Raw genomic sequence first — 25,892 nt, forward strand, 5'->3', positions numbered from 1 at the left:
TATGTTACTACAATCATCTTTTTTGGGATGATAAACACATACCTTCCTGTTATGTCACTTTCCTTATTCTGCCTTATTCCTCCTAAATCACCTCTACTGGTATTAAGCCAGCATCCGCATAAAAAAAGGAAAGAGAAAAAAATTCCTCCTAAATGTCTTCACTGTCCCATGTCTAGAACTGACATTGAAACACAATTCTGGACTGGTCTTCTCTACATGTAGTTATTACAGTCTACAGTTAGGGGAGTTAGCACTTCTCCTTTAAATCCTCCAACTATGAAAGAGAAGGCTGTCAAAGTTGTTTCATTTCCTAGCTCAAGACAAACCACCTAGTTTACTCTTGGCTTGCCTTTTGACTGAAAGCATTGTAGAATCAGGCAAGCTCCTTCTATAAAAAAAAACCATAAATAATCAAGACTTTTTCCAATTTAAAGCTGTGTGCCTTCGAGTCCACTTGATCACTACTTGCTACAATTTTATCTATTGCTAATTTTCAGCATATTATGTCTGTATATTGGTCTTACTGATATTTCTTACTTCCTGCTCAGTTACTAAAAATTGAGCAATTTTCATTCTTTAGTTCTACTGTCCCTGGTCTTTTTTTCAAATCAGAGCAGTTTCTACCACACTGTTGGTGGTTCTGGTTAACAGCAAAAAAACCCCAAAAACCCCCAAAAAACCAAACCAAACAAAAAAACAAAACAAAATCAATAACCCCCCAAAACCAAACCAAATTTAAAAAAATGTTGTTTCACTTCATACAGAACTTTTGTTTCATTATGCTCCTTACATACAGATGTGCATTCTTCCTAAGCAGCACTGCTTAAATGGACAAGCCATTGCTGAAACAGTGGGTTAAAAGAAATTTCTAATCAGAAACAGAATGGCTCACCAGACAATGGGGCGAGGGCATAGCACAGTATTTTCATACACATTTAGTTTGCTTACTATATCAGAGTTTCCACTGCTGTTAAAATCGTGCTTGACTGCTCTCTGTGGCCAGGCAGTTCTCATCTGTTCAGCTTTGCCATCCTTGCTGAGTCGGGTTCGGTCAGAATTCCAAAGCTCAAAGCTTGAGGGTGGTAAGAAAGGTGGTATCACTGCTTTCAGCTTATCACTGGGCAGCCTGGTAAATGGAGCACTGCTCCTCAGCTGAGAAAGGGGAACAAAGAAAAGGGTGGGGAAAGAGTCACTTCTTAAGAAAGTTTACTGGGACCTGGAGATGTGGTTTCAAAATACTAAGTTAAGCAAAAAGATGAAAACACATTTAAAAAGAACAGAAATGAGACACAAAAGTACTATTTGAGGAGAAGCACAAGACATAATAACAAGAGAGAAAGCAATGAACACTGTGGTAACCCTCAATATTATGCTTATTTATTTGATGCAATGAATATAGCTCATTAAGCGGCAGAAAACTCTCTTCCATTACTGTCTCTTCCATTACTGGGCTAAATATTGCTCAAGTTGACTTTCACAAGAATAACAATGAATTTCCAAAGAAACAACAATGCAGACCTCTCTGTATTCCCAGACAGGATGACTGGAAACAGTGAGCAACTGTATGTTCCTGCTGTATGTGTACTGCAGAAAGAGACAAAAACACCTCAGCTGATTTTGCTCCCTGGAGTTCTGTCAGTCAGTCATACCAAAAGTTCTTACAAAAGAACTCAAATTTCTTTTGAAAGAACATAAAGATAATAACCATCCAAATTTAATGACATCACCAGGGAGAAAGCTGCAGGGGAATATAAAGCTATAGCATAACAAAAGAAGAAGCAGAATAACACAAATACACCTCCCAAACTAGATATTTCATGGTTGTCTCTACTAGTGATTTCACATCTCCATTGTACCATGTTCCATCCATGTTTTCCTCACTTCATAATAGTTGTCAGGAACTAAGCAGCTGTTCCATTTATTTTACTATTTCATTGCTGATCAAATAAAGGTATGGATAACTCTTGAAAGAAGTCAGTACAGCTTCCATATCACACTACTTTTAGTACTTGCTAGTCTAAGAACTACTGGTATATCAAAGCCTATCAGTTCATGACTAGTGACTACAAACAAGCTCTTTTTCTAGAAGTGACTTGGACAGGAGGCAAAAAACTGCAAAAATTATGGGAGCTACATGACCCTCTGAATTAGGCTGAAACACCAAAAACACTGCAACATACCATAGTTTTCAATAATTCATCGTCCTTTTCTCCTTTCGCAGTGTTTGCACCTGAAAAATACATAAATTATGTTTTGTTTTTTACATGTTTCTACTTCTGTTTCTAAGGCTAGCTCATTGCTTTTAAACAACCAACAGCTTTACCCTCAGTACACACACAGTATGAGTGACACTCCCATGCACCTCAGCTAAAGTTAAGCCAAGTCTTACTTTGCATTCAGACAGTGGGGAATTTTTATGGAAGATATTAACACTTTTCAGTGACTGGTCTTAATTTAATGGCGTTTACTAAAAAACAGTAACATGGTTCTATTAGTATTTTCTGCTTAAATGCTACAGCACTCAGCACGATCAACAACGAGTACAAACATCTCTCTTTCTACAGACTACAAATACATTACGTTTTTTCACTTATATTAAGCTAAAGCAGAACTAAACCAATAAATCAGAAATAATATCATCCCGACCACCCCACAAGAATTCATTTCCCACAATACAACTCTGCCTTTACCACTACATTTGTTATTTGTGTTCCAAGCTGGAGCAGCATCAAGGTTTCCAGAGATGTCTGTATCACTCTGTGAGGCTACTTTTATAGTGGAATTTAATGATGGTTCAGCCTCATCCGGAAAAGGCACAAACTGATTAGAAGGAAATCCATGGCGCAATGTCTGAGTCAACTTCAGCTTGCGGAATCGATTGGACATCCTGCTCCACCAGGACTAGATTGAAAAGAAGACACAACAATTTAATTCCAACTAAAAGGAAAAATAAAAGAGGAAAACAGATGTATAATTAAGCAATCATTAGAGAAGCGATAATTTCACCAAGGAGTTTTTTCAAAATGGTAAAAAGCAATGCTAAAGTGGTTTGCAGTTACCAACAGAATCCTTCAGTCTAATTTGCATGCATAATAATTATCTCTTCCCTTATTTTTCACATGGAAAATATTTTAAAATGTGTTTCCACAGTACCTGGAAGGTCAAAGTAGATAGAAGTATTAGGGCAATTTGAATAGGGGATTTTTGCAGCTACATAGAAAATATTTAATTTTTCCATTAACTTCCAATTTCACCATAGATTTTTACTCTCTCTGGAATCAATGAGTGGAATCTCTATTTTATGCTTTTTATAGGTGTGCATATGAGGTTATGTAATCTGCATCAAAGCTTCTTGCCAAGATTTTCAAAACCAGTGGCAAACTGTAAGAGTTCTGATAATATTTCTGTCAAACTAAAGGTCCACATCCATACAGTGCTTCTATATAGATAATTTAACCAGACTGGGAAGACTATAAACTGAAAAAGAGCAAGGCAAGGAAACAGCAGCTGTGAAAACAACATAAACCTTAGGACTATGTACCTATAACCTCCATCCATACACATATCACATATGTGGAAACTGTTATGCAAAAAGACTTTGCTCAAAGTAAAATTTATTCAAATATTCACAGACCTGCACATTTTTACAGGCAGACAGTGCAAGTTGCTTCAAGTCTTCAGTAAGATATTTCTCTAGACTATACAAAACCTATGCCTTTTGCACAAAAAATTATGTAGCTTCTAGGTAAATCAGATTGTAAGTACCTTCTGATTATTTATTAAGTTTCTCCTTCTCTTTCTGGAACACTTTTTTAAAAAACTAATGTTAAAATAACAACACTTCATCAGGGTAGCTTTAAGTGATAGCAAATCCAGGTAACAACCCTTTCTCACAATACATATTCTTCTCTCTTCTTGGCATTTAATATTTTTCAACTACTCACTGATATATGTCTTTGCAACTTTTTTATACTTATCCTCTACCTATTAATCCTTGTAGCAGAAGACCAATAAAAACATTTTAGATCTGCACAGAGCATTAGTAATGTATAGAGTTCTCAGACCTCTGTATCTCTTTGGTGTCACAACTAATAAAGATTTCCATTACTTTCAGCAACAAAGATCTGATGAAAAAAGGCAAGAGAGACAAATAGCTCTGAGAAAGCAATAAAACCCACAGTTCAGCATTTATTCACCTTCCAAAGGAACTGGAAGTTCATCTAGCTTTACCATAGACTACAATGAGCTTACAAAAGAGAGTGCTTGCACTTCTTGGTTTTGGTCACTGAAGCTACCTTGCTTTCTGTAAGAAAGATCACTTCTAACTGCCCATCATCTGTTACTCCTACCCACAGTGCTTCTGCTCCCTGAACATACACTCACACCACAAACTACCCCAAAATGGAGTAAATACAGCCACTATGGTACCAGACAAAAATCACTGCTCTCTGGCAAGAAAGTAATGGCACTGGAGAGGTTCACCTTGTCTTCTGGTGTTCACAGTATGATGGTCTGATCTCTGGAGTTTTTAGTTTGCTGTTGTAGGAGTTTGCAGCCTCTCCATATACCCCTACCACATCACACATGTACAGAAGCTGTAATAAAGGGCTTTAAATAGACTGAGGCATTCAAGTAACAAAAATTCATTCCTGGTTAAAAATAGTGTCTATAAAAAGGCTGAAATCTAGCAGCAGTGGGAGAAGGCAACAGTATCAAAGAACTAGAAAAATGGCGTTTCCATTTTAGAAATACCTTAGACATTTGTAAAAATGCTAGGAATAACAGATTAAGGGGAAGAACTGGAAATCTCTGCCCTCAAATAATTTTAATCTAGAAGAGAAACTGAATGTAGTAATTCACACTGCTCTAAGACTGACATTGAGAGTGTAATTTGCTGAAGAAGAACAGGCAAGAAGAAAAAAAACAAAGGAAATAAAATTTTTGCATATGGAAAAGGGACAACTTTGGTTTTGAGGCTTTTGGGAGGAAAGGGTTAAAATCAAATAAGAGGAGGGAAGAGTTCCTGCTCAAAGTGACGTTTCAGCTGGGAATGTGAAAAATGTAGGTGTGGGAAACTCCATTCATTACGCCTGGTGTTGCTCATCCTCTGCCTGAGTGGAGAAGTAGAATTTCTGTGCAGAGGTAACACACTCTCACAGCCACACTCGAAGCCCTTACTTAGAGGATGAACTAAACCTATTGAAGCCTGGGTCCCTGTGCATCTCTGGCACCCAGCCTTGTCCTTGAGGTAACAAAATAAATCTTCTCCTTGCATTTCAGCTGTGGCTTGGTGGTTGCCTTGGTTACCCACCCGTGTTGATTCACACAGAGGCCATGAAATGGTAAGAAACAAATCATTTAACAGTTCTTGTGCGATAGAGGTGAAGAATGAGATCATGAATATCTACTATGTTATCAGCAGGTAAAGGAATAGGGGCCAATACAGTGCACAAAATAAAAATAAACGAAACATCACAAAAAGTCTACTAGTTAATGACAAAAGTGCTCAAAGAAGAGGTGAAACTGAAAAGCATTTATTTTTTTAAACTTCATAAGCAGCCTAGCTGTAATCAGGTATTTTAGTATGATTTAGTACCATTAACAGGAGGAAGGCAGGAATATATGTGCATTTGCTTAACAGAGTAAGAGTATTTAAATGAGAACTAGACAAATTAGAACCAGACAATATTGATTAAAATTACCCCAGGGTTAATTATAGGCAACATGACCGCTGAATAAATATTATCTTCACTAAAAAGTATGGAAGAAGTTACAGAAATCAGGCAAAAGGCAAATATACAATCACTGAAAAGGGAAAATCTGAAGATTTACTGATCAAAATGCTTACCATGACAAGGCATAACTGAAAAAACTTCTTATGTCATCACAGCTCATAAGACACAGCCAGCATAGGTTTGTTGAAAATAAACTCTACCAAATGAATCTCTTTTTGACAGAATAACCAGTCAAGTGAGCAGAAGGGAAGAAAAGTTGGAATGCAGCTTGACTTTATTGAAGCTTTTATTGCTATTTCATGTAGCATTCATCAAACAATTAAGAAAAATATGGTTCAAGTAAAATTAATAAAGGGAAAAGACCACAGCCAAAAAATGAGACAAATTGCAAATTATTTGATCTCAAACTGGGAGAACATACTTTGTGCAATAGATTTGGGAATGTTCACTAACAACTGCAGCAATGAAACACAACGTATTTTTCTGTAGTATAAGGAAGACATCCATCTAGACAGTTTTGTAATCACCTTTAACACTCTAAATTTAAACACTGCCAAACTGACATTTTTCAGTGGAGGTTCAAGCTGGCATGCAAGAAGAAATCAAGTGTACTAATGTAGGAAAAAAAAGCAAGGAAATAAGCAGGTGTACTAAAGAAATAAAATCAATCACAACATAGCAGAAACTCAGTATAGATGCACAGTGTTACTGCTGAAAAAAAAAAGTGAATTTCACTGGCAAAAAGGAAACACATCTGTGACAGAGTTTTTGTATGCCACTAAGTGATACTGTGACCCTGGTCAGAATCTCACCACTCATTTTAGAATCCTCATCTTGACAGATAACATACATACTAGAAATAGTCAAAAGTTTAGGAATCAAAACATACAAACAAGGAAATTTGCATTAATCAATTTTGTTTAGACTAGAAAAAATATTAAATATTATAGTTCTTCAAGTATTTATACAGTTCTTACAAAAATGAAGGTGACCACTGAACAAGATTCAATCAATTTAATGGGCAACAAAAGGAAAAATTTCAGGGTGAAAAAAATTCTAACCCAAAAAAGCATCAAGCAGTGGAACTGGGCGCTAATGGAAAAACCATGGGATATGGGAATCTTCACTACAGTGAAAGAAGAGTGAACTGAATATCTATCAAAGATGTTCTTGGTGTATTTGTTCTGTCTCCTGATGCTAAGGCAAGTGAGCCTCATGAATTCCCTCTCACTCTCACATTTCCATGACCCTGCAGACCGTACACTCAGTCACTTGCACTGATCTAAACAAAACAATGGTGTAGAGTTGCCGTAAGTTTCTTTTGTTCACAGCTCCAGCTCACCACAGGGCAGTTGTTCACACAGAAACACAGTTGCTACAAATCCCGGGAGAGGTCCCCTCACCACAGCCATACTGTCCCAAAGAGTCATGCCTATTATGACATTGCCCTCCAGCAGAAAATCTGCAAATATCATTTTTATCCTTTTGGAGTATTTGTAAAAGAGTAAGATATGTAAGATATGTAAGATACTCATGGTCAGACAGGCTGATTAGCAAAGCATTAAGAAGTGATGGAAGAATGGATTACATAGGCTTACAGGTTGTATTTTTAATAGAACTATACAGAATACAATTTCTGCTGAAAAAGTTTGATAATGACTAGTAAGCACTGTAATACTCTGTAGCTTTGAGGCCAAATACTTAAATATTCCAGATTATTAAATTCATGTCAATAATTGTGCCTGTATCCTTATCACTGGCAACTAGTTTTTTTTTCACCTCACAATCTTTTATGACCCTAATTCAAGCCTTTGTGTAATAACACTGCAAGGATTGCAATCCAATCCATTGCTGATCTGTATTCCATAGAGCCAAAAGCTATTCTGACAGTCTCCCATCTATGTAAAATAGCTCTGTCTAAATTGACAATGAAGTTGTATCATATTGAATGATAGCATAATCATATGAAAACAATCACATGTTCCTTTATAGTTAAAACTGCAAAACAGATTTGAGCTGAAGCAGAACTTTAAATGGTCTTTAAAATTCATGTCAAAAATAGCCTGGAAATTAACATTACTTTTTTCAAGATCCTGGTAATATTTATACTTAAAGGATGACATCATGGACTCCAGAAAATTCTGAGGTACACTACACATGCACCATAATTAAAGATTATTCACTAAATAAACTGATGCCCGGGAACAGGCAACAACAACAAAACTAACTCTTCTTCCTTCTCTTTTTCAGTCAATGAAAGTTGGAGTATCTTTGTTTAGTTGGCATACACTTATTCTAACTCTATGTTGTTTCCTATTGGACCACCATCAGTTTTGAGTTAAGGATTCAGCATGCCAGATGACATGTAAGCCTGAAGTACACACTCCTCCACAACTCTTCAAATTAAGATCTCTGCTATGATATTTTTAATTTTCAATGTCAATAGCCTGTTACCATTTATGGCTAGGAAGGAGTCTACCCTCTGTCCAGATTTAAAAGCAAGATCATAATGGAAATTGAGTTCCAAACTTTTTAACATGGTACCTTCCACTTAATCATGAGATCTATTTCTAGGCACTGAAATGCTTCAATGCAAATGCTTCAATGCCTTGCTACCTGATGAAAAGGAAGTTGAATACCTGCTACACTACACAAAATCAGAACATACTGTCAACGAGGAATTCAGAAACACACACAACTCCCCAACAAACCCAGTTACATATTAGATCCAAAAGACTTAGCAATTATTTTTTCTGCTTATACATTACAGGAATTAATGAGGTTTTATCAAGAATGAATATATTTACCTTTAGGCCTCCTTTGTCATCTGGCAAGATCGGGACATTTAAGGATTGCCTACTCCTGGAACGAGGCAGAGATGATCTGTTGTTCACTTTATTCTTGTCTTTATCTACTTGCATGCATGCTGATGCCAGTAACCTTACAAGCTCTGTATCTAAAATGAAGCAAATTAAGATAATGTTTGGCCTGTTTTGCTTTCCCGAATTACAACCGATGCACTGACATTTTCCCTGTAAATCACATATAAGTAGCAATTGATCTACCTCTCAAACACAAAGCAGATGAACCCCCAAACCTTTCTTTCTTGACCTATTTTCCCATGTCTTCTCTCCACAATTTGGGCTGCAGTCTTACCATCTCTCTAAAGGTTTTTATCAATATAAATAAGCATGCTACTCAGCTGGAATCAGTCATGTGTGACCAAGTGAACTGCCCTCTCTCACACTTTGTACAAGTTAAGAACAATATTGAGATGTTCCCTTTTCTCACCTGGCACAGAAGAGAGTAGAGAAAAATTAATATTCTTTCTTCAAGTGTAGGTTGCAGAAAGAAGTTCAAAAGTAAATCCCAAAGAGAAAGAAGATGTTCAGCCTGGACAATGAAGGGACTGAAAATAAATGGTAAGAAAAACATGGACAAAAAAGAAGTAAGAAAAAAAGTAAGAGGATGAAAAAAGAATAAGCATGACAGGAGACAGGAAAGCAAAAAAAATTAATTCTGTAAATCTGCATTTTGTACAGGAGTCAGATAGGATTTTCAGAAAGGCAAAGAGAACTGAACAAGAGAGAAAGAAGTAGCGGGACAAACTATTCTGCTGCAGAAGTTAGGTCTAAAATAATTCTCTGTATTTATTATCTAAAATGTTGCACTATTAGTGATCTACCTTTGACATAGAAAACAATCTGCTGGTAACCATGACCACCATAAGGTGTAAATTCAGAGACTGCATAAGCAGTAATGGGTTTTGGCTTCAGATAAATCAATTCAGGTACCAAGGAAGATTAACAATAATAAATTATGTATGTAAAACAAATTGCAACAAAAAGTGAATGTGTTTCATTCAAGCCTCCCCAAAGCATGCTGTCTTGTCCTACAGCACTCCCACACAAACAACCTGAACCCTGAGGTGTGATTTATTCTCGCTGAGGTTCCATCAGGAGTTCCCTAGTTCTGTTCCCACTGCGCTCTCTCTGTCCTGGCCCTTTGCTGCTCTTTATCAAGGGGCAATTTCTACCTCCAGCTCATAGCTCTGTGCTAATGACACTACAGAATTCCAGTGCCCCCACAATCAAATGCCACACAGCTGGCTCTGGTGACACAAACAGCACAGTTTTCAAGCATCTTTAGAACCAAAAGCAAGAGGAATGCACGAAATCTGTTATCCCATAAACGTATACACTCATCTAACCAATTAACTGAACCCCAATCACTTTCAGACAGTGTCCTTTCTTGGTCCAGTCCAGCCTAGACATGAGAGGATACTTCCTAGCAACTGCAATGTATTTTCTAGATTGGAAGGAATGTATATTTGTTTATATTGTGCATTTCTCCACAGCATTTTGAAATAGCATACCTGGATCATTCAGCAGCATTATCAAGTCAAACGCTGTGTATCCATTTTTCGCACGAAGGTTAACATCAGCTCCTTGATTTAACAGATACTTTACAACATTTTTGTTTCTTTAAGGAAAGAAAAAAAGGCATTGATCACATTAAAGAACAAGTAAATGAAGAAAGAAGCACCCAATACTCTATTTGCAGCCTTTTATAACATTATTCCTGAATCAGAGATCAGTTTTACACATTCTACAAATAACTTAGTGTAAAATTTGTTCACAAGCTCTTCAAAAGCTCCCACAAGTCCTTTATCAGTCACGTTTACTCAGTATGACTTACATTAATCAACATGCAGAAAGTTAGCCTTAAAAACACCATTTGAGTATCAGCTTCCTAAGCTGATCCTTTGGAAGTGACTGCAATATGTTGCTAAACACCTTTCCAATGAAAGCCATTAATGCCTAGGGCAGAAAAGCAGATGGAATGACAAAGGACATTTCAGTAGTCATCACATGCCATCACTAAATCTTCAATACAACCTCGTTTTCACAGCTTGCACATTAAGAAATTGCATACAGAAAAGCCAAATTGACTGAAGATAACTTATAAACTTCAAACAGTACTTCACCTAATTACAGCTATAAATTTTATAATTGAGAGGGCACATCATCACTTCCCTGAGGTGTTTAAAATGCAAAAACAATCAGCATTAAATGCCAACCAACAAAAACACCTCCAACAAAACCTCCTCAAAGCTAGCTGCATAAAAGACATTTACCATCCTGCTCCAGTTAGCCCCTCTCCCCTCTGATACACCTGAGTAAATAAGCAGGACTAGCCTTGTGAGTTAAAAACAATACTTCAATTCAGCCTATGAAATAACTGAACAGAAAACAAAGCTAGGGAAAATATATTTAATATTAAAACTCTTTAACAGTGACCGACCTTGTATAAAATCAAACTTTGACATGCATCAGCAACACAGAGAAAAAACATTCTCAAGCACCAACAGGTAACTGCAAATTCTAATAATGAAGCTGAAAAATGGATCTCAACATCTCCACTTCAGAGCATCATTTCTTATTCAGATTAGATTTCCACTCCTGAACTCACTCCACACAAAATCAACCTGAAATGGAGGATGACTGTTACTCCTCTCTTCTAACAAAAATTCTGCTTATCCTCACCACAGCTCCTCTGAGTATTTCCTATTACTTTCCTACTCTTCTTTAGAACTATCATCCCTCCCTCCTGCTCTCCAGTCCTGCACCTTGTGAGCACACAGAGACATCACTTCTTAGTGCCTCTGGCTCAGAGAGACCTTGCCTGCTCCCTCCTTCAAGCCCTTCACACTACTGGTGGTCCTGAGAAAGGGTTAGCTGAGGCTCTGTGGAGCTCAAAGATTTCCAGATGTTATGAAAACTTGCAACTCTCCATGCTAAGAAAAAGGTTCAGATACAAAGTACAGAATTACAAGGATAAGTATTATGCACGCGAGGCGGCTTTACACACAAGGCTCTTGTATATTTCAAGTGCACTACCTCCACTTGTACTATGATTACTCATCACAGTAAAACTTAGCACAGCAACTCTACTTCTGCAGCCTTCATGCTGCTCTTCTATTGATCCAGATGTCCCTGGAGTCAGTCCTGCTGTCATTATTTACCTATGACAACATACAACACTGAGAGGGTTTCATAGCTGGCTGTGATGCTGGGATTATCTTGGGTGACTTGAGACATCTTTTATCCTTCATGGATAGCTCTAAGTTCCCAAGAAGTCACACTCTTATTTCCAGGACTGGGATGTCCTTCTGGTCTTTCCACTGAGCCAGTGTCCTTTAGACAGCTTTACTTAAGCATGAACAATATCAAACACTCCTTAAATTCCACTACCTCAAATGTTAAGCATATTAACAAAATTAACTTACAAAGTTTCAAATTTACAAAGTTGACTGATATATTAGGGAAAAGACTTTTCATAATCCCGTCCTCCAGTAAACTGAAGAGCCAGCATCTGAACACATGCAGGACTAACTCTTGTATGTGCTTCCACAAACAAGTACCTGAGTACCAGCAAGGGGACATGCTAGCAGCCCTGCCCATCACTTTGTGCTGGCTGCTCCTATTCCAGCAGTGCACTGTGTGACTGATGCTATGTGAAACAGCTGCACCAGAAAATCTGATCTTAGTGCACTTCTGTCACTACTATCAATAAAGGTCCCAAGAACTACTTCAGAAAAGTTTCACAAGGCAATGACAACTTGACCTCCTATTTTTCCTTTTTGTTGCATTTATACAGTCCAAGCAGATCTGCTGACTAAAAAAAAAATCAGGTGTCGAATACCTGCCTTTATACAATTAATGTACTACCACTTAAGAGAACCTTCACCTTGCTGCAGGCCTTATCTACAACAAAGAAAAGTTCACCTTCCAGAACTGAATATCCTGTATTCAAAAGTGTTATAGATATCACATGTGAAGTACCAGCCAGGGCAATTTCTGAGGTCTGACTCCCAAGCAGCTACTTAGATTTACGAAGGAGCTTTACAGAAAATGAAATTATTTTGGCTGCATTTCCAAAAACTCGATGAAAACTAAAGGCTGAACAGAAGAACACAGAAATGGTTTTACAGCTGGAAAATGTGGTACATGGAAAGCTGATTGCCTTGAAGTTTCACAACTTCATGTAGACTTACAACCCTGGCAGGAGGGGTGATAGAATCTTTCACAATACTGAAAAACATCAAAGGATGGAAGCTGAAGTATGCGCCAAGGCTCCTGGGGACTGCCTGGAGCACCATGTTCCCAGTACTTACTAAGCTTGCTTCAGGTTCCCAAATGCTTTACCCATTCTAAAATCCAAACATCACAGAATCACAGAATAACCTGAGTTAGAAGGGACCCACAACGGCAGTTGAATTCAAGACTGTAGAATCCCTGCACAGCACTATCCCCAAGAGTCACACCATGTCTCTGAGTGCTTTGATCCAACACTCCTTGAACTCTGTCAGGCCTGGTGCTGTGACCACTTCCCTGGGGAGCGCCTTCCAGCGCCAAACCACTCTCTAAGCGAAGAACTTTTTTCTAATATCCAACCTAAACCTCGCCTTGACACTTCTGGCCATTCCCTCGGGTCCTGTCACTGATCATCACAGAGAAGATGTCAATGCCTGTCCCTCCTCTTCCCCCCATGACGAAGTTATAGATGGCAATGAGTTTTCCTCTCAGACTCATCTCCTCCAGGCTGAACAGGCAAGTGACCTCAGCCATTCCTCACACAGCTTCCCCTCAAGGCCCTCCACCATCTGTGTTACCCTCCTGTGGACATTCTCTAATAGTTTAATGTCTTTCTCATACTATGGTGATTAAAACATGATTCAGATCTGCTCCAAAAAGCTGAGGGCAGCGCAAGAGTCATGAGAAACTGAGGTCATGAGTCTCTTAATTTTTTTTAAGACCTCTCTGCTTCTACAGTCAGTATCAAAGAGGATTTTTTCTATTGGGATGTAAGAAAAATTAAACTTCTTTACTGCTAGACACAAAGAGAGCACATGTCTTACCCATGGTACGTGGCCTGCATTAGTGCTGTCCAGCCATGAACATTATCCTGCTTATCAATATCAGCCTTTTTCTCAACGAGGAACTGAACAAGGGGCAGCTGTCCAGTTACAGCCGCAATCATTAAAGGAGATGCACCATCAACAGTGGTAACATTAACCTGACTCAGATCTTCATCAATGATGTCTTTAACCAGCTGAAAGTTTCCTGTAAAACAGTGATAAAACATAATCTAAATGTTAGTTAATTAGTACATCTTTCCAGCTGACATAAAACTGCATGAGGCACTGTATTTTCCTCATTTTCTCTACCTGTACACTTATGGCGCAATCCCATTATAATAATTATTTTCTGAAATGAACGACTAAGGAAGGTTGTATAAACTGCAGTGCATCCTGCATGTGAAAACACAAAAAGAAAATATTTCTATTAAATTGCCGTAAGATGATGTCCTGCAAGGAAAATTGATGATGCTCAGGCACCATTATTTTTCCTTCAAAGGCTGCACTCACAGAAAATCAATTATTTTAGAATCAAAGTAGGTGGGTACAAAGGCACTCTGAAAGGTGATGGAGGTCATACCTTGCCTTAAACAGGTAGAAAATGCCTTGTCTCACACTGACTGGTAAGTTCCTCTTACAAAGATAGTTCACTGATTCTAAAAACTTTTACTGATAGAATTCCACAACCTCAACGGTGTTTATTTCAGTGCTCAGCTTTCTTATATTCTGAATTTTTTTTCTGTCTCCAGTATTCGAACTACGCCTCCAACACAAAATTTCCCTACTCCTTGCTTAAGGGTAAAATCATTTGTTGTCATTAGTCTGCTTTACAGTTCCTTAAAAGTTAATCTAATTTACAGGTTTCCACATAAAGGAGCTGGAAGTCACTTGAGTTCTTGCCTAGATTACAAAAAGCAGTATGAAATATGTTACTGATTATATTTGAACAAGGTTGAGGGTTTTTTCCTAAATCTTGAAGTAGGGCTGCTTTTACAGAACGTATGAGGTAGTCAGGATTGCCTTTAACAGAGAGCCTAAGCTCACCTACATCCTTTTTGCTGTCCTATGGCAGGCAAAACCAGGGAAGAAGACAAAGGAAAAAAAAGATCTCTGTGATTGTGTGTACTACCACAGGTACAGGGGCAAGAACAAGCAAATCAGCAACTTCCATGCAAATGGAAAAATTTTCACCTTTAATAAAACCCTTCAGATGGTAAACTGCTTCACAGCATAGGCTGCTTTCAACTCAATCACAAGCATGAACATTTTCCTTGGAAAGTCGTTAAGAATCCCAGACAAACCCTGCAGCCACTTGAATGCACTCACTGAAACTCACACCCACCAATGCCACTCAGCTAATTTCTTGGAACAGGACTACTTTTGGTATGTTCCGATTTGGCAAAAGACAGCGGGTGGGTTTTTTAACACAGACTCACGGCAAACTGTTAAACAGAAACCCTGGAACCTACAGAGACACGTACAGAATGTCCTCTGAACCCTGGACACTCCTTAACCTAGTGAGTTGCTTTTTTAACAGGGCTGCCATCCATAGCTAAATTAAAAAAAAAAAACCAAAACTCAGTGTGCTGACCAGTATTCATTTGGCCCCTCCTATGCTACTTCTTCTGACCCAGCACTAACATCTGTAAATCTCAAAAATCACAGGGGTACAAGAAGAGCACATGATCACTCTAAAAATCTAACAGACTTGAGGCTTTCCCAGGAAGATGTTTTGGTAGCTCACATGTGAAGAGCAGGAACAGAAAAATCATGTTTCCCACACTAGCAAACAGACATGCTCTGAAGTTAGAAAAACTAGACAGGGTGGAAGAATCATGACAGTACTCACCCATTTTCAAAGCATGAAAGACATCAGGTTGCCTCTTTTCTGCATCTGAAAGAAATATAAACATTTATATTAGCAATAAAAAAAATACCAAAAGTCTCTAGTAGAATTTTTATACAAAAAACTATTAAAAATTTAAAGTATTATAAAACATATGTTTAGGCATATACTGAATAAGAACAAAAGTATTGACAAGTTCTGTATTACCTTTGGGAAGAATGAATCACCTGTATAGTTCTCTGAGCAGAGCTAAAGCTAGAAACTATAATAAGGCACCAGCACAGGCTTTTCAATTTCCATTCTCCATCAGGATATTGTATTTGGAAACTCTTTTTTTCCTGCCTGGAAGTCTAAAATATCCACTAAAGAATTACAGTATGGCTTTGTGGCCTGGTAAAATCGCCTGTACAACAGTGAACACTCAAATTGTATGGGATTATTTTGAAAGGTGACTCAAAAGGAGTTTTACAAGCTGCCCCAGTTTTATTTCCTCTTGAGTAATTCCAGGTTAATTTGTAAAGGTCACAAAAATAATAGTGTCAATTTAACTACGCAGCTTGTTATTTGTGAATTAATATTCTTCAGCTCCCAGATAATCATCCCCATAATAAGAACTGTAATTATTACAAATTGTAATACTTTGAGTGAAGAATCATTCTTTTTACATGGATTCACAGTGCTTTGAAAATTCTGACACTATATAGATGAGGAAAAAATAGTGACATATTTTTCACCTTCCACTCATGCCAGAAAATACCATCCTCTATCCTTGAAATTATTATGGACAAATTATTACTACAGAATCAATGGAGTAACAAAATTTTATGAAAAACAAGGAGACACTGAGAGATTTCGTGAGCCAATTCTGGCATTTTTATGAAATACAGAAAAGGTTTATGTTCACAGCTTTACTCCAAAGGAAGTCACCATAATATGCTGAACAAAAGGAATTGTTGAAAATTCCAAAATACTCCAAGAAACTCTTATTTTAAGACCAGGAAAGAGAGTGATGCGTCCTACATTTTCTCCTGATTCAGAAACTGCTCTTATAGAAGGAACTGTGTGTATGAGCTCACCACTGCAAAACAGATTTCAAAAGACTAGTTTAGGAAAGGACCAGGCTCCATTCTTGTAATGTGAAAACCCTGGAGGAGAGGCAGCTTCAGGGAGCAGGAGACCATGAGAAGATGCCAGAAGGAAAGACTGTGATCTGAGTAGAGCCTAAGTAAGGACAGGGACAGAAGGCAGGTAACACTTAAGCCATTCCAGGCAGTAAATTTGCTGCTGAGAACAGCTGTGGGAAGAGAGCTGCTTTCTCCTAGGAGGCAATTCACCCTATCTATGGCAATGAAAGAAGCAAAAGTTCCTTCTTTCCTGTCTTCCATATGACAGAAATGATCTTTCTTCTTCACAAGATATTCAAGACTCCAGCGCTAGGAGGAAACTTGAAGTGTGGTTAAAAACCAATGCAGAAATTTGTGTGGAAGAAAAATGTTTTTACTCCTCTCTCTGCCCAAATGAGTTACTACCCTCCTGATGATGGAAATTCCCCCTCAGCAGAGGTGACAAACATCCATCTGCTTTAAAGCAAGTCCAGTCCTCTCACTTAAACAGAATCCTTCAATACTTTAAGTTGAGGCCAACTCTGCCTGAACATACATCCTGTATATGCAAACACATGGACACTCATGAATTCCATGGATCGCTGATTCTGTATATTGTAAGCAACTGATGCCTGTTTCTCAAGGTCATGACCAAACATCTACAATCAATCAGTCCTGCCTGGCAGCATGGCTGGATGAAAGCTCTAGAGTTCCAACTTAACCTATAAGTCAATCACACCTTCTCTACAACAGAAACAGATGTCTGATTTTTGTTCTTACTTCTTCAAGTACAAGGGAAGCTTGACCTGCAGAAATGACACCAAATGTAGACAACAGTTTTGGACATGTCCATACGGCAGTGGAAAATGATCTTTCTAGAGCTAGCCACATCCTTATCTTTCATACCAAACAGTACAAAGCTGGAAAATCCAGCTCTTCCAAACTCTCTTGTTAAGCACTTCCCAGTGCTGGCTTGCATAAATATTTTGAAAAGTGTCCCCAAAACAGCCACATACAGACAGGAATCTTATCCTGCTAACATGGAAAAAATTTGCTGAAGTTGGGCACTTGTACCTCAGCTGAAGTAGGTGTGCCTGCTCCAACATTTTCAAAATCCAGCTGCAAATTACAAAGAACCTCATGCCCACACAAAATAAGCTCCTCAATTTCTAAAGTGAAACACAAAGTAACATTCCATACCTGCCTGAGGCCTAATCGTTGTGAGAGATTCCAAATAGTCCTTCATGTCTTTGTGTTTGAAGCCAACAGAGATTTCAAAAGGTGTTTTATGTAGTACATTCAAGTGATCAGGGTTGGCACCTTTCTCCACGAGCTGCTGTGCCATGCTCACCTTTCCACTAACAGCTGCCAGCATTAAAGGACTCCAGCCCATTGTCTTTATGGTGTAGTTACAATCAGCTCCCCAGTCTAGCAACAGATGCACCACTGCCTCATGTCCATGCTGAGCAGCTGCCATCAGTGGAGTGATATCAGGAAGGTCATCTCTGCTGCTGTTAAGTACATTTGTGCTAAAATGGTCGTAATTGTCCACAAAAGCTCCAGATTCCAGCAACAATTTCACCATGCTGACATGACCGCCTCTGGAGGCCATTGTGAGGACACTGGCTCCTAACTTGTTCTGTGCATTGAGATCAGCACCATTCTCCAGCAAGATGTGGGCCACGCTTAGATGTCCAAACCTTGGAGGAAAGAGACACAACGGAGAATTAACACCTTGGACTGCAAAAACCAACATCCTCCGAACCTAGAAAACTTCATTACCAAATTTGCCAATTGACTAATACATACACTGTGAGGAATCATACAAGCATCTCTGAATGTGACAATGGGCACCTTGCTGGAGAAGACCACTCATCAGCCGAGGACTGTAAACAAAACCATTCCACATGCACCAGTGACTGTGCTCATAAAGCAGGCACCTATCAAAGAGGATGGTCTGCTCAAAGCAGCAAAATGCCAGCCTCATTTTCTGCTGCAGGCCACCAAGGCACCAACTCATAACTTCCACAAACCAGTGTCACTTTCAGGCTCTTTTTCCACAGATGTATCCCATTAACAGATCAAAGCCAGTTTGTTTCCAGAGATCTTTATTAAGTACCATCATTACTACTGAACAACTGGAGTAAAAACTGCAGCGTCAGTGCTAACTAAGGAAGAAAAACACCATTTTATCAACTGGAGAGTCAGTCTTCTATATTTGCATTATCCCTTGTTTTCTAGTTGTGAACCATCAATGAACTCCCACAATATAAGAAGACTTAGGGATTACAGATGTGTCCATGAAGCTCAGAGAAGAACACGGTGAGTGGCCATGACTGTTGTAAAGTTAGCTGAACTTCCCTCAACACCAAGGGGACCAGAAAGGACCAAGAGAAATGGCTTACCAGCAGAGTGGGACAACTGGCCATGTGAATGGCCTTCCCTAAAACAATCAATGGAAATTATTCTGCTCCTCAGTCACACACACCAGCATGGGGGGAAGCATCAACACAGTTCAGCCCAACACCAAGCACCAAAATGAAATTAAGTGTTAAAAAAGTAAGGTGCTTGAATTGGCTTCCAGCCAGTTATTCCTTCCTGATAATTGGGAATACCCAGTGCGTAAGTTGACAAAAGCAGGCAGACAGAACAACCACAAACTCACTCAGCTAGAATGCAAAGAGTAAATTTACTTGTTACCTCATGAACCTGGGGACCCCCAAAGCAACACACAGGCAGACATACACAAGTGGAGAAGCAGGCACCATAACCAGTTCATGCTAAAGGACCAATGGCCTGCAGTTCACACAAGACTTATCAAGAATTATTCCTGGCTCCAAGGTCACTTGAGTGATTTACAATCCTCCTCAACAGTCTTGAGGTTTTTAACCCATTCCTTCCAACACCCAGCACTGTGATGATGAGCATACAGGGACATGTAACAGGTGTGCCAAGGTGTCTTGTGATTCAACTGTCTGTTGCAGTTGCTATGTCAGGCTTGCGCTATGATTTCAAGACACTGCTGTATTACAAGGCTAAATTAAAACCCTGTGTAATATTAAGTCTCTGCCAAGAAAGAAATATGGCACCAAACCCTCCTTGTGTGAAATATCTACAAGAACTTGGTCAGAGTACTGAACTCTGACACCAGCTTTACCAGAAACCTAGCTTTGATATCGCTTGACTATCAGAGGCTCAGCTAGTTTGTCAGTAAGCAAAAGGCAATCAGACAAGCAGGAGGTTGGGGTTAGGGTTGCCAATTATCAGTGAGAAAATGGCAACCCCATATTTTAATAAATATAATACCTTGACAAGATGTGTGCATCATGCTCTTGTTGCAGGCATCATGCACTACTGCATGCTCATGCACGTTGTGGTTAGCACAACCCAACTTTGACCCTGAAGGCAACTTCTGTACATGACAGCAAAGCAAACCTTAGTCGAGGAAACCCCAGAGAATGCTACTGACCACTTAAAGCAACCACAGCCTCAAAGTCCTTTGTTTCCTTCCAGAGAGTATACAGTGGCAGGAGGAAGCCTCTGGAGCTTGTGTACTCCCTAAATCTACCCTGTACCTTCACTGCATCACCTCAGTAGAGCCTGCAACCCCTGCACACAGTTAATTTTATGCATATATGCTACCTCCTGTCCAGCTGCAATAGAGTTAATCACAGCCAGAAAATGAAACAGCTACCTAAGTCTGAAGCCTACCTTTGTACAAACACCAGGCTTCCTTTCTGGTTATCCATTAAAAAGAAGAGAAAATATGCTCTTTTACTTTACACTTTTCAGCAATATATACAACACTTTTCAAATGTCAGCCAGTAATTTCTTGAAATCAGTGAGAGTGTTTTAGTCATCTGACTTTATTGTTTTTAGGGAATGAGCGTATGGTTTTCATTAAGGGGAAAAAAAATCTGTTTCTGCAATTTTTTCCTTTTCTTTAAACCTTCATAAAATAACTAAATTGTTGAACCTTGTTCTTCCTTGTTCTTACTGGGAAACCAGCTGTGTGACTCATTCTTTGGGAACTTTCTATGGCCATTAATTGAAAAGAGAAAGGTTGACTTTGAAACAGATTATTTTCTTCCAAGTATTTTGAAGTTATGAAATTAAAAAAAAAACAACAAGCCAACAAAAAACCCAAACAAACAACCCCCCCCCCAAAAAAAAAAAAAAACCAGAAAAAAAACCAAACCAAAACACCACCAGAATAAATAAAGACAAGCACCAACCCCAGCAGTGGCAACACGGGAACCTCCCACGGCCCAGCAGTGGGTTACACAGAGGAGAGCATCACCGATGCACAAAACAAGCGTTGTGTCATTACAAACCCTCAGCAATGATTTTCCCTAGCCTCTGGCAAGCTACCTCGGCACACATGGGCAAACTAAGAGAAATTGTTTCAGTTCGCTTCAGTATGTCTTACATCACACGTAGTTTTCAACAAGACACACACAGATAAAAAAAAAAAAAAAAAACAAACAAAACAACACAAAACCAAAAAAACCCATGGAAAATTAAGTAAGGCTACGTGCATATACCTATTGTCACAGAGGAGAGCAGTGTTTCGTGTTCACGTTAGCTCCAATTTTGCGCTGGCTAAACCAAGGAACAGCAAGCAGCGCTTCAAATACCACATTCTCAACATGGAAAGTTTCTAATGCCCCAGGACAACACTTAGCCTACTCTACACGGGACAGCCCCTCCTCACCCCCGCCCAGGGACGGGAACAGGCGACCGCTCCGATCCCCGGGACAACTCAGGGCTCCGCGGGCACCAACCCACCGCGGCCCTCAACATGGCGCCCGCCCTCTCTCCCACGCTGGCTCGCCCGGAGCTCCCCGGCGCCCTCCCTCGGCCCGGGGACCGCGGTTCGGAGAGCGAGGGAGCCGAGCGCCCGCGGCAGCCGGGGGGCGGGGAAGGCAGAGCCCCGGCGGCCCTCCCTCCCTTCCCCGCCCCGGGGCTGCCGCCGACTAGGCCGGCGCTCCGCAGCGAAGAGGGATGGCGGTGGGAGACCCGCACCTCGGCTCTGATCCCTCCCTCCCTCTCTCCCGTACCTGGCCGCTTGCATGAGGGGGCTCCATCCGTAGTGGTTCCTGCTCTGCACCGAGGCGCCCTTCCGCAGCAGGAACCGCACCAGCTGCTCATGCCCCCCGGCCGCGGCGAACTGCAGCCCCGTGTTGCCCGCCTCGTCCGTGCAGTCCACGGGCACGGCGGGGCTCGGCGGGGACGACGCTTCGCCGCGGGGCTCCGCCGCCGTCTCCTCGGGGCCGCACGACGAGGAGGAGGGGGCCGCGGGGTCGCCGCCGCCGCCTCCGGGCAGCCCCAGGAGGCGTCGGGCGGTCTCGCAGTCGCCCTGCTCGCAGGCGCGGAGGAAGAGCTGGACCTGCGGGGGCACCCCGCTCTCCCCCATGGGCAGCGCTGCCGGGCCCCGAGCGGCTCGGCCGGCCGCGACCGCCCCTCCGCCGCCGGGAAGGCAGCGGGGAGGAGGGGACTCGGCCGGCAGGAGGAGGCCGGCCCAGGGCGGCCGCAGCGCCCCGGCCGCTCTCGCACGGCGTGAAGGGGGAGCCGGGCTGGGCCGCGCTCCTCGGAGCCGGCGAGGGTTGTCCCAGCCTGGGTCGGGGGTCTCGGCGCCTCTCCTGCCCCGCTGGCAGCCCCAGTGGTGTCCCTCCGCCTCGGCCAGGCAGCGCCGGTGTCCTCACGGCTCCTGCCCCCACGCCAGGGATTTCTGCGCTCTGGCCTGCGGCCGTTCCGCGCCGTTACTGGCTGCCGCACATTAAATGTCCCCGCATTGCGTGTCTCTGTGCCCGCTATCATGGCAGCATGGGGCTTATTCCTTCGCTTATTTTCACCTGACACAACAATTCCTTTTTCTTGCTTCACAGCGCGACTTCCTACAGCCTGGCGCGGTCTCTCTGTCAGCCCCGCTCCGTGTACCCGTTACTCCAGCCTTTACTTACACCGTCCTACTTTATGACTCCTTTAGCTCCAAAGCGGTGTCTCTCTTCAATGAAATACAGGACTCAAAGTTCACTCTTTTCCCCTACAAACACTCGTTTCCCATCTCCTGACAGCGCTGATTAGTCTTTCAGTTTAAAATCTTTGTACATAAAATGCGAATTTCTTGTGTGTCTTCTCTTCAGTTTCAGCCCCCCAGGAAATCCTGAAATATCTTCTAGGTTAAACTGATTTTACAACATCTAAAGCAAAGCAAAAAAGAAAAGAAAAATCTTGAACTTCTTAACTCAAATGATATCATGTTGTGTCCCTATCTATAAAATCAGTGACTTCAATGGCAACACAGGGCACTTGTTATGGAATGGAGAGTTTGGGGATGAGAAGACTAGGAAAACTTAAAAGGAGTGTAATACCACTAAGTCAAATACCACTAAAATGTAGCCATCCCCTGGTTTTAGGCAGTGGCATTCTTATCTTCCAAGTTACACAGCTTTTTGGCTGTGATACAATGGCAAATCCAGATTGCCAGATCATCATGGCAAAGGGCCAAACTTATTACACTTAGAGAAAGTCTACAGCAAACAAGAATCTTGGCTGTGGTTATGGACACTTTTCCTTTGGGAAAGTACCATTCATTAAAAAAAATGCATACTTATCATTACAGAAATAATAGAACAATTTCCTGGACAGGACACGTATTCAGGGATACTTCTTTCATTATAGATAGCATGTAGAATATTTAACTCATGTTGAATATTTAAGCATGTATCATCTACATTTATGTTAAATAATTTTCTTAAGCATAAAGGAGCTTACAGTGGCCATCAGCAGAATGAAGATGCATGGATAAGAAGAATTTTGGTCCAGCCAAAACAGCTTACAGCCATTCTTGCATTATAACAGTATGAGAAGCTTGCTGTTGTCAATAAAGCTGGATGGTGCAATTGACTCTTTTTAAGATTTCAGAGCCTGGAAGAAGGGAATGGCAAGAGTGATTAATACAATACATTATTCTTGATGGAAGAAAATTGGGTCATACTTACCATATCAAAGTGCCTGCTCGGATATTGTCAAATTAGTGACAGGATCACTCCAGTTTATCTTTGAGATAAGCTACTCAACATGTTGATCCTACCAATTTATGTTATGTAGCTGATGGTTATGCTATCAATTCTACTAATGGTTTGAAATGGCAGACAAAAATATCATGAATGGAATTAGAAGCCTATCAGCAAAAGATGCAACGCTTATTTTAAGAAGTTTATAAGACATAGGAAATATTTGATGGGGTTTAAAAAATGAGAGGGAAAATTATTTGTTCTGAATTCTGCTGCTGTCATCTGATGGTCATTATCGTCTTCAGTTGGCATCCTAGGCATTTATACTGGTATGATCACTCAGGGATTTCTGTCACTGACTGATGACCAAGGCAAGGAAAAATAATCAGATTTCTTCTGAAATTAATAAACTGCTATGGAATATTCTCCTGGATGATGCAGTACAAAGCTCTTTAGAAAATACAGGACTTGATTTCTTCACCAATGAAAGAACAACCTAAGCCTTTCAAACAGTTCATTAGGATAAGAGAATGGAGAAAGCTTAGTTTGGAAGATAAGATGGGACAAAATAAAACCAAGATTCTCTGTGTGTTAATTGTTCAGAAGATTTGTCCAAACTGCATCTTTCTCCAGTCAGTGAAAAATGCATTGATTTTGACAAGAAATTCATTTACATCAGTCCTGTGCTAATTTGTATAGGTCAATGTTAGATTGCTCAAAGGTTAAAATAATTTTAAATTACAGGAAAAAGCCCTAATGAATGAAGAAATTAATTACTTTCAAATAAAGAAGATGAGAAAAGTGCAAGGAACAGAACAGGCCACCAAAAAGGGCAGAACACATAGGGCAGGAGTACACACACATGTCAGGAATCAACATCTGTGAAACTTCTCTAACATAAGTCTCCACTGCTGATGATCTCATAACACCAGCAACACCACAAAGGAGATACAAGCTTTATTGATGCTACTCATCATATAATGTGAAACGAAAGAGATAAATTACTTAGTCATTGTTCTTCAAGACTCAGAACTAAGCATTTGCCAAACAAAGCCTAGGAAAACATTAGAGCATGTAATGTACCTGTGGAACTAGTAAAGTAAGTATAATATGGCAAATGAGCAATGATACAGAGCTACAAATTGGCCAGGTAACAAAAAATTCCATTGCTCTTACAGTAGTAATAGGATGTAATATATTTGGACACATACTACCTCATATGTAATTCAGGATCATGTAATAAGGAAAACTGTAAAAATGCCATCATAATCAAAAGCCTCTCAGAAATGTAGAAATGCAAGTAGTCAAGCAATCTGTTCCAAAGAAATCTATAAAACTAGAAACAGCTGACTCACTTATAATCTGCATTATCAAAGTGTGAGGATGGTGGCATCTCAAATCCCCAAGTATGATGGCTTTTTTCATGGCAATTTAAGAGGTAAAATACTTATTTTCTACTGTAAAATCTTACTGATGTGAATCACAAGAAGGTCATACTTCTGAGAAAAAGAAAATTGAAATTTTAAATATGTCTTTTGTGTGAAGACACTTATGTCTGTCTTAATGAAAAAGAAGACATATATTAGAAATACCATCAGAGAAAAGGAAATGCTTCCCCAGTATCACTGGACTTATATATGTTTACTGTGGTCCTTTCAGGCATAGAAACAGAAACAACGTTGAAAAAATTATTAAAACCAAATGGTAGTAAGTAGCTACAGTGTAGAGTGACATAGATTAATTTCACAATGTAATATCTGCTTGACTTCTTGGTTCAGAATTTTAATCATGGTCTTCTCTTTGTCTACTATGACCAGCTGCATTACCTTTATGAGGAATTTACTTCATTGTTTCAGAATATGCCATAATTTTGACAAACTTTCAAAAAGTATTTGCAACTCAGTATTTTAATTCATTGTGTCTGCATGAAATTCTGAAAAATTAGTCAGGTTTCCAACATAACATATCTTCCTTAACATCATACCATACTTTGTGAGCAGAACTGCAGTTTTGTTCCAATACTTTCTGACAGCTAAGCTTCCTGGCTTAGGTTTCCTCTATGTACCTTATCTCCACTGCCTGCAGTTCATGCTTGCTATTTAGTTTAAGAGAAAAATTATATGCCAGCAGTGCATACCTACAGCAAGCAAATATTTTGATTGATGGCTTTGACATGCATGTTCTGACTCTGTCTGTTTGTCTGTCCATCCTGGCTTGTATGTGACCTTTTGAGCAGGCATTTTGTGTGTGTATTTTATCTATGGGTGC

At 40.1% G+C, this 25,892-nt stretch overlaps 1 protein-coding gene across 2 annotated transcripts in view; it reads right to left on the reverse strand.

The window, feature by feature from the left end:
- ANKS6 (ankyrin repeat and sterile alpha motif domain containing 6) overlaps positions 1 to 22,021 on the reverse strand; it is a 40,436-nt gene extending 18,415 nt beyond the window's left edge. For both annotated transcript variants that reach the window (XM_058806050.1, XM_058806042.1), the window contains exons 1-9: positions 21,666 to 22,021; positions 17,806 to 18,305; positions 15,506 to 15,550; positions 13,657 to 13,861; positions 10,111 to 10,217; positions 8,543 to 8,691; positions 2,691 to 2,901; positions 2,181 to 2,230; positions 949 to 1,152 (exon numbers count right to left, since the gene is read on the reverse strand). In XM_058806050.1, the coding sequence (XP_058662033.1) occupies positions 949 to 1,152; positions 2,181 to 2,230; positions 2,691 to 2,901; positions 8,543 to 8,691; positions 10,111 to 10,217; positions 13,657 to 13,861; positions 15,506 to 15,550; positions 17,806 to 18,305; positions 21,666 to 22,021 (1,827 nt within the window). The remainder of the gene's footprint in view (positions 1 to 948; positions 1,153 to 2,180; positions 2,231 to 2,690; positions 2,902 to 8,542; positions 8,692 to 10,110; positions 10,218 to 13,656; positions 13,862 to 15,505; positions 15,551 to 17,805; positions 18,306 to 21,665) is intronic.
- Between the last annotated feature and the right edge of the window lie 3,871 nt (positions 22,022 to 25,892).

This window comes from Ammospiza caudacuta, chromosome 1 (assembly GCF_027887145.1).
Source record: "Ammospiza caudacuta isolate bAmmCau1 chromosome 1, bAmmCau1.pri, whole genome shotgun sequence".
NCBI lineage: Eukaryota > Metazoa > Chordata > Aves > Passeriformes > Passerellidae > Ammospiza > Ammospiza caudacuta.